This window comes from Salvelinus fontinalis, unplaced genomic scaffold, assembly GCF_029448725.1.
Source record: "Salvelinus fontinalis isolate EN_2023a unplaced genomic scaffold, ASM2944872v1 scaffold_0486, whole genome shotgun sequence".
In the NCBI taxonomy this organism is placed as follows: Eukaryota; Metazoa; Chordata; class Actinopteri; order Salmoniformes; family Salmonidae; genus Salvelinus; species Salvelinus fontinalis.
Window position 1 is genome coordinate 124,169 of NW_026600695.1, and position 10,004 is coordinate 134,172.

Consider the following 10,004-nt stretch of genomic DNA (forward strand, 5'->3'; position numbering starts at 1 on the left):
AATGTTTTACAGCAGGGGTGTCAAACTCATTCCACGGAGGGCCTAGTGTCTGCAGGTTTTTGGTTTTTCCTTTCAATAAAGCCCTAGACAACCAGGTGTGGGGAGTTCCTAACTAATTAGTGATGTTAATTCATCAATCAAGTACAAGGGAGGAGCGAAAACCCGCAGACACTCGGCCCCCCGTGGAATGAGTTTGACACCTGTGTTTTACAGCCATCTTTCCAATAGGTGCCCTTCTTTGCTAGGCATTGGAAAACATCCCTGGTCTTTGTAGTTGAATCTGTGTTTGATATTCACCTCCCGACTGAGGGGCCTTACAGATAATGGTATATGTGGGGTATAGAGATGAGGTAGTCATTCAAAAATCATGTTAAACACTATTATTACACACAGAGTAAGTCCATGCAACTTATTATGTGAATTGTTAAGCACATTATTCCTCCTGAACTGTATTTAGGCTAACCAGTAAATACTTATTGACTCAAGACATTTCAGCTTGATTTTTTTTAAATACATTTCTAAAAAACATAATTCCACTTTGACATTATGGGGTATTGTGTGTAGGCCAGTGACAACATCTCTCTTTAATCTGTTTTAACTTTAGGCTGTAACGCAACACGTTTTGGACAGTCAAGGGGAGCCGTGTACTTTCTGAAGTGACTGTAACTGCGTTGACAGTCACTGATCTACAAGTCATTTTACATACCGAACATCAGTAGCCTGGTCCAGCTGTGAGCACTGTGCCCCGTTTCACACGCTGACCATCGCAAAGGCAGACGGCCTGTTCCTGATCTTGTACATCTGCGCGGCACTTTCAGCATTCAAATCCTAAAATGGCTTCCGTAATATTATCAACAAGCTCTCACAGTCTCATGTCAGAATTAGACATTCATCCATGTTTCTGAAACGTCCAATTTCAACGTGTTTTGTTACGGCTCTATCGTTCTAAGGTTAAGTTTAGCCGTTAAGGTTTAGGATTGGCTTAAAACCAAAAAGATAAAACAACTTTCTATCGCTGGATTCGAACATGCAACCTTTTGGAACCAGAGGTAGATGCTTAAGGTATGCCCCGTCCACAACACCCTTAGCAAAACCCAAAGCCTTCTTGAAGGTAACGCTCACTGTTGCCTCCTAGTGGCTGGTGGTTTCCACGTCATCTCCCGACGTCCTCAGACATGGATAGACGTCAAATACTGACTTGTATCACGGGCGACCTGGCTGGATAGTAGGCTTTATTAGTTGAGGGACAACCTATGTCATTTGCTAGGTTATTGTTATCTATCCACTGTTGAAAAATGTAATCAGCAAAACATGAATTAGTGGGTGATGGTGATTTCAGGACTAAAGTAGGTAGACAATCAGGCTACAAACTTTATTGTTCCAGGAGGGCAATTTTATGTGAACGCTTATAAACATCCAATATGACATGACTGTGTGTTGTCTGTTTTGTAGGTGATCGTGGAGAAGGTGTCTGGGTCTCAGATTGTGGACATCGACAAGAGGAAGTATTTGGTGCCCTCTGACATCACGGTGGCCCAGTTCATGTGGATCATCAGGAAACGCATCCAGCTGCCCTCGGAGAAGGCCATCTTCCTCTTCGTCGATAAGACCGTGCCTCAGTCCAGGTTCGGGAACTCCCAAGCACTCAGTGGAATAATCTGAAATGGCACCTCAGAAACGATATTTCCCCAAGTTAAATAGATAAAACACTGCTTTTAGCCACTGATGTTTTCAAACACTGACCACACCGGGCAAATATACTAGAGGCTGGGTTTAACCAGGTTAACCTGGGACATGAGTTATAGATATTGACAAGCTGGTGGGTTAACCTGGGACATGAGTTATAGAGATTGACAAGCTGGTAGGTTAACCTGGGACATGAGTTATAGAGATTGACAAGCTGGTAGGTTAACCTGGGACATGAGTTATAGAGATAGACAAGCTGGTGGGTTAACCTGGGACATGAGTTATAGAGATAGACAAGCTGGTAGGTTAACCTGGGACATGAGTTATAGAGATTGACAAGCTGGTGGGTTAACCTGGGACATGAGTTATAGAGATAGACAAGCTGGTGGGTTAACCTGGGACATGAGTTATAGAGATTGACAAGCTGGTAGGTTAACCTGGGACATGAGTTATAGAGATAGACAAGCTGGTGGGTTAACCTGGGACATGAGTTATAGATATTGACAAGCTGGTGGGTTAACCTGGGACATGAGTTATAGAGATTGACAAGCTGGTAGGTTAACCTGGGACATGAGTTATAGAAAATGACAAGCTGGTGGGTTAACCTGGGACATGAGTTATAGAGATTGACAAGCTGGTAGGTTAACCTGGGACATGAGTTATAGAGATTGACAAGCTGGTGGGTTAACCTGGGACATGAGTTATAGAGATTGACAAGCTGGTGGGTTAACCTGGGACATGAGTTATAGAGATTGACAAGCTGGTGGGTTAACCTGGGACATGAGTTATAGAGATTGACAAGCTGGTAGGTTAACCTGGGACATGAGTTATAGAGATTGACAAGCTGGTAGGTTAACCTGGGACATGAGTTATAGAGATTGACAAGCTGGTAGGTTAACCTGGGACATGAGTTATAGAGATTGACAAGCTGGTGGGTTAACCTGGGACATGAGTTATAGAGATTGACAAGGTGGTGGGTTAACCTGGGACATGAGTTATAGAGATTGACAAGCTGGTAGGTTAACCTGGGACATGAGTTATAGAGATTGACAAGCTGGTAGGTTAACCTGGGACATGAGTTATAGAGATTGACAAGCTGGTGGGTTAACCTGGGACATGAGTTATAGAGATTGACAAGCTGGTGGGTTAACCTGGGACATGAGTTATAGAGATAGACAAGCTGGTAGGTTAACCTGGGACATGAGTTATAGAGATTGACAAGCTCACACACCAGCTGCTCTAAAGGGCTTTATTCTGGTGCCCATGGCAACAATGTTGGTACAGGAATATGAACCCCACTCCTCATTGGTTCATAGTTTGACCTCAATGCCCTTTGTTTCTTCCTCAATAAGACACAGCATCCAGGTCCTGGTCTGAACCCACAGATACTAGTGGCTGCTGGGTTGGGTCCTGGTCTGAACCCACAGATACTAGTGGCTGCTGGGTTGGGTCCTGTTCTGAACCCACAGATACTAGTGGCTGCTGGGTTGGTTCCTGGTCTGAACCCACAGATACTAGTGGCTGCTGGGTTGGTTCCTGGTCTGAACCCACAGACACTAGTGGCTGCTGGGTTGGGTCCTGGTCTGAACCCACAGATACTAGTGGCTGCTGGGTTGGGTCCTGGTCTGAACCCACAGATACTAGTGGCTGCTTGGTTGGGTCCTGGTCTGAACCCACAGATACTAGTGGCTGCTGGGTTGGGTCCTGGTCTGAACCCACAGATACTAGTGGCTGCTGGGTTGGGTCCTGGTCTGAACCCACAGATACTAGTGGCTGCTGGGTTGGGTCCTGGTCTGAACCCACAGATACTAGTGGCTGCTGGGTTGGGTCCTGGTCTGAACCCACAGATACTAGTGGCTGCTGGGTTGGGTCCTGGTCTGAACCCACAGATACTAGTGGCTGCTGGGTTGGGTCCTGGTCTGAACCCACAGATACTAGTGGCTGCTGGGTTGGGTCCTGGTCTGAACCCACAGATACTAGTGGCTGCTGGGTTGGGTCCTGGTCTGAACCCACAGATACTAGTGGCTGCTGGGTTGGGTCCTGGTCTGAACCCACATATACTACATTTACATTTACATTTAAGTCATTTAGCAGACGCTCTTATCCAGAGCGACTTACAAATACTAGTGGCTGCTGGGTTAAAAATGGTTCGCTGCTCCCACAGGATATGCTTTAGTTATACACAAATACAGTGCATTCGGGAAAAGTATTCAAACCCCTTGACTTTTTCTACAGTTTGTTACGTTTACAGCCTTATTCCAAAATTTATAAAATTGTTTTTTTTCCCTCATCAACCTACCCACAATACCCCATAATGACAAAGCTAAGAGGTTTTGTTAGAAATTGTCGCTAATTTATGAAAAATATGTATTTACATAAGTATTCAGACCCTTTACTCAGTACTTTGTTGAAGCACCTTTGGCAGCGATTACAGCATCGAGTCTTCTTGGGTATGACTCTAGATACTTGGCACACCTGTATTTGGGGAGTGTCTCCCATTCTTCTCTGCAGATCCTCTCAAGCTCTGTCGGGTTGGATGGGGAGCGTCGCTGCACAGCTATTTTCAGGTCTCTCCAGAGATGTTCGATCAGGTTCAAGTCCAGGCTCTGGCAGGGCCACTCAAGGACATTCAGAGACTTCCTGAAGCCCCTCCTGCGTTGTCTTGGCTGTGTGCTTCGGGTCGTTGTCCTGTTAGAAGGTGGACCTTAGGCCCAGTCTGAGGTCCTGAGTGCTGTGGAGAAGCTTTTCATCAAGGATCTCTCTGTACTTTGCCTCAATCCTGACTAGTCTCCCAGTCCCTGCCACTGAAAAACATCCCCACACCATGGTGCTGCCACCACAATTCTTCACCGTAGGGATGGTGCCAGGTTTCTTCCAGACATGATGCTTGGCATTCAGGCCAAATCTTTGTTTCATCAGACCAGAGTATCTTGTTTCTCATGGTCTGAGAGTCTTTAAGTGCCTTTTGTCAAACTCCAAGTGGGCTGTCATGTGCCTTTTACTGAGGAGTGGCTTCCGTCTGGCCACTACCATAACGGCCTGATTGGTGGAGTGCTGCAGAGATGTTTGTCCTTCTGGAAGGTTCTCCCATCTCCACAGATGAAATCTAGAGCTCTGTCAGAGTGACCATCGGGTTCTTGGTCACCTCCCTGACCAAGGCCCTTCTCCCCCGATTGCTCAGTTTGGCTTGGCGGCCAGCTCTAGGAAGAGTCTTGGTGGTTCCAAACTTCTTCCATTTAAGATGAATGGAGGCCACTGTGTTCTTGGGGACCTACAATGCTGCAGACGTTTTTTGGTACCCTTCCCCTGATCTGTGTCTCGACAAAACCCTGTCTCGGTGCTCTACGGACAATTCCTTCGAACTCATGGCTTGGTTTTTGCTCTGACATGCACTGTCAACCTTTAATAGACAGGTGTGTGCCTTTCCAAATCATGTCCAATCAACTGAATAAGTAAAATGCCTTTTTAAAAGCCACATGGTCGGCTGTCCAGCGCGCTGCTCTATGACTTGAATCCCTGCCTAAAGCTTTATTAGTGTCCTATCAACACGACAGCAGTAAACAATGAACAGACATTACCAACACGACAGCAGTAAACAAAGGACAGACATTACCAAACAGCCTGCAGATGATACCAGTCACTCGACTGGTATTTCAGATACATCGCTTCATTCTGTTGATGGTGACTCAACACTAAGCAGCATTTAGACCTACTGCTACATTCCATCCCCTCTGTTCACTTGAGTAGTATGTGGAGTGTGTCCCAAACGGCACCCTACTCCCTACATAGTGCACTACATTTGACCAGAGCCCTATGGGAGCCGTGTATAGGGAATAGGTTGGCATTTGGGCCGCAGTCTGTTTACTTCTCCCATTTCCTCCTCCTCTCTCGCCTTCTCTCTCTCTCTCTGTGTTTTGTTGTGACTCCCGTTGCAGCATCACCATGGGACAGCTGTACGAGAAGGAGATGGACGAGGACGGCTTTTTATACGTGGCGTACAGCGGAGAGAACACCTTCGGTGTCTAGACCCACCATCGTCATCATCATAAGCCTTACTGACGACAGAATACAACACCTGGCCACCACCCTAACTCACAGCCCCACCCCTGGGAGAAGCCCTGGGAAACCCCAGAGAAATGAAGTGAAATAAATAGTTGAAGAGAGTGATCAGTTGAGAACCACCATGATGATGAGTCACCAGTCTGTCTAATCTATTCTGCACATGTTGTATCAATGCAGTACACATTCATATGTTTATTATTATTATTATTATGATGTTATGTATAGTGATACAAATTGGAATGACTGTTTTTGTTTCGTCTGATGTTTTGTGTTTTACTTTAGTTTAGGTGCTTTTGAGGTTGTTGGGAGGTTTTTTCATTCGTGAAATAATTGTTTTGTTTGTTTCTGAAGTTTCACTTTTAGTTTGGCTTTTATTCTTGAAGATTTATATTTAAAATAATTTTAACTATTTGAACGGTAAGGTAGCTGGATGACCTAACCAATAAAAAATGTGAATGATCCTTGTGTTTTTATTGATCTATACCAGGGTTCTTCCACTTCAGTCCAGGAGACCTGTTTGAATGTTTTGATCCCTAAAGTAACACAGACTGTTATTAAACAGGTTAAACAAGTTAAAGAAAGGTTCAATATCAAGTAACACAGACTGTTATTACAGCCTAATACCAGTTCATAAAGTAACACAGACTGTTATTACAGCCTAATACCAGTTCATAAAGTAACACAGACTGTTATTACAGCCTTATACCAGTTCATAAAGTAACAGAATGTTATTACAGCATTATACCAGTTCATAAAGTAACATACTGTTATTACAGCCTTATACCAGTTCATAAAGTAATACAGACTGTTATTACAGCATTATACCAGTTCATAAAGTAACACAGACTGTTATTACAGCATTATACCAGTTCAAAGTAATACAGACTGTTATTACAGCATTATACCAGTTCATAAAGTAACAGACTGTTATTACAGCCTTATACCAGTTCATAAAGTAACAGACTGTTATTACAGCATTATACCAGTTCATAAAGTAACAGACTGTTATTACAGCATTATACCAGTTCATAAAGTAACAGACTGTTATTACAGCATTATACCAGTTCATAAAGTAACAGACTGTTATTACAGCATTATACCAGTTCATAAAGTAACATACTGTTATTACAGCCTTATACCAGTTCATAAAGTAATACAGACTGTTATTACAGCATTATACCAGTTCATAAAGTAACACAGACTGTTATTACAGCATTATACCAGTTCATAAAGTAATACAGACTGTTATTACAGCATTATACCAGTTCATAAAGTAATACAGACTGTTATTACAGCATTATACCAGTTCATAAAGTAATACAGACTGTTATTACAGCATTATACCAGTTCATAAAGTAACAGACTGTTATTACAGCATTATACCAGTTCATAAAGTAACAGACTGTTATTACAGCATTATACCAGTTCATAAAGTAACAGACTGTTATTACACCATTATACCAGTTCATAAAGTAATACAGACTGTTATTACACCATTATACCAGTTAATAAAGTAACACAGACTGTTATTACAGCCTTATACCAGTTCATAAAGTAACAGACTGTTATTACAGCATTATACCAGTTCATAAAGTAACAGACTGTTATTACAGCATTATACCAGTTCATAAAGTAACAGACTGTTATTACAGCATTATACCAGTTCATAAAGTAACAGACTGTTATTACAGCATTATACCAGTTCATAAAGTAATACAGACTGTTATTACAGCATTATACCAGTTCATAAAGTAACAGACTGTTATTACAGCATTATACCAGTTCATAAAGTAATACAGACTGTTATTACAGCATTATACCAGTTCATAAAGTAACACAGACTGTTATTACAGCATTATACCAGTTCATAAAGTAATACAGACTGTTATTACAGCATTATACCAGTTCATAAAGTAACACAGACTGTTATTACAGCCTTATACCAGTTCATAAAGTAACAGACTGTTATTACAGCATTATACCAGTTCATAAAGTAATACAGACTGTTATTACAGCATTATACCAGTTCATAAAGTAACACAGACTGTTATTACAGCATTATACCAGTTCATAAAGTAATACAGACTGTTATTACAGCATTATACCAGTTCATAAAGTAATACAGACTGTTATTACAGCATTATACCAGTTCATAATAAAAATGAAATGTCTGGGAAGTTAGTTCCGTTTTGCTCCTGTAGATGGCATCAGTCAGTGTCGATGAGAGGATTTTGAAATGGTGTGTGACAGAGGTAGTCATACACTGAGTGTACAAACCTTTAGGAACATTTCACGGTCAACAGTTTTCCATGTGTGTCAACAATTGTCCACCACCCAAAGGACATCCAGCCAACTTGGTGGTGGCAGGTAGAGTAGTGGTTAGAGCGTGGTGCCAGTAACCAAAAAGTTGCTGGATCGAATCGCAGAGCTGAAATTGTAAAAATCTGTCGTTTTACTCCTGAACAAGGCAGTTAACTCACTGTTCCCCGGTAGGCCGTCATTGTAAATAAGAATTTATTCTTCACTGACTTGCCTAGTTAAATAAAAAAAAATAATAAAACTTGACACAACGGTCAAGCATCGCTGTAGAACATCGACTAACTGAGGCTGTTCTGATGGTAAAATGAATATCATAGAGAATTCTTCAGAATAATTTATTTATTTAAACAACAGCAGATGTGTGTGTGAAAAATACAATATTTATATAGCAGAAAAGACCTAGTTACAACCCATTAATACATACAGGATATGTTTGACATCATCAACAGCTTTATAAAATATAAAATAGGTTACTGAATAGCTACATGTCAAATATTTTTACAGTTATAGAAAAATAAACAATTAGAATTACATTTAACCTCCTCCGTACCAATCTCAGACAGGGTATTAACATAGTACATTACATTGATCCTCCTCTATACCAATCTCAGATAGGGTATTAACCTAGTACATTACATTGATCCTCCTCTATACCAATCTCAGATAGGGTATTAACCTAGTACATTACATTGAACCTCTATACCAATCTCAGATAGGGTATTAACCTAGTACATTACATTGATCCTCCTCTATACCAATCTCAGATAGGGTATTAACCTAGTACATTACATTTAACCTCCTCTATAACAATCTCAGATAGGGTATTAACAAGGTTTGTGTCACTAATGGCAACCAATTCCCTTTATAGTGCACCACCAAGGGTTAGGGTGTTAGGGGGTGATGGTGGTTGATGACATCATCGCTGTCTGCTCTCAATCTTGGTCACATGACTCTGGACCCAGGCTTCAGAAGGGTCAACACAAAATGTCTTCCCTTTCTTTGTGGTGAAACTGCAACAGATACACAACACATTGTCTCTCAGAACATCCAGTCTATAATATAATGCTCCATCTTGTCTTGTACAGTGTAGCCTGGATGTAGCCTGGTTCCAGATGTGTTTGTGCTATCATACCAACTCCTTGTTACTCCTGGTCATGTTTGGCATGACAAGGAGTTGACGTGAAGGCACAAACAGATCTGGGACCAGGCTAGCCCAGATGTTTCCGGTTTACAGTAGACTATGTTTACTTACATCAGTGCTTTGCGAGGGCAGCTACTGGAGGTTGTTCTGAGAGAAACCACTTGTTTAAGAGGGATCCTCGCGCTGAATTCCACACAGCATTCAGTTGCTGTTTCCAACGAGATGACACCTGTAAACAAATGATCATAAACCACAGTTAACATCAAGATCTCCAGGTGGGTCTCCAACAGCGTATTACACAGCATGGCTACTCCACACACACACACACACACACACACACACACACACACACACACACACACACACACACACACACACACACACACACACACACACACACACACACACACACACACACACACACACACACCTGCAGAAGTCGTATGCAGGGAGCAGAGCAGTCCCAGGAGGAGGAGAGCAGTCAGGGTCTTCATGGTTCAGAGATGGTTGAGATGCTGAAGATTGTATTGTCTGAGATGGTCTCTGATGCTCTGGTCTCTGATGCTCTGGTTTCTGATGCTCTGGTCTCTAATGATCTGGTCTCTGATGCTCTGGTCTCTGATGCTCTGGTCTCTGATGCTCTGGTCTCTGATTACCTGGTCACTGATGCTCTGGTTTCTGATGCTCTGGTCTCTGATGCTCTGGTCTCTGATGCTCTGGTCTCTGATGCTCTGGTCTCTGATGCTCTAGTCTCCTATGTTCTGGTCTCTGATGCTCTGGTCTGGTTCTGTGTCAG

The 10,004-nt window shown here is 42.3% G+C and overlaps 2 protein-coding genes across 2 annotated transcripts; one reads left to right on the forward strand and one right to left on the reverse strand.

Moving 5' to 3' along the window:
• The first annotated feature begins 1,053 nt into the window (after positions 1-1,053).
• LOC129846243 (gamma-aminobutyric acid receptor-associated protein-like 2) lies at positions 1,054-6,208 on the forward strand. The gene is made up of 3 exons (XM_055914249.1): positions 1,054-1,062; positions 1,453-1,625; positions 5,622-6,208. Exons 1-3 carry the CDS (start codon positions 1,054-1,056, stop codon positions 5,710-5,712), a joined length of 273 nt encoding a protein of 90 aa, XP_055770224.1. The 3' UTR covers positions 5,713-6,208.
• Positions 6,209-8,506: 2,298 nt separating this feature from the next.
• On the reverse strand, positions 8,507-10,004 carry LOC129846240 (C-C motif chemokine 13-like). Its single transcript, XM_055914245.1, has 3 exons — positions 9,639-10,004; positions 9,320-9,437; positions 8,507-9,077 (listed from the first exon to the last, which is right to left on the reverse strand). The coding sequence occupies exons 1-3, from the start codon at positions 9,700-9,702 to the stop codon at positions 8,984-8,986; spliced, it is 276 nt and encodes a 91-aa protein (XP_055770220.1). The 5' UTR covers positions 9,703-10,004; the 3' UTR covers positions 8,507-8,983.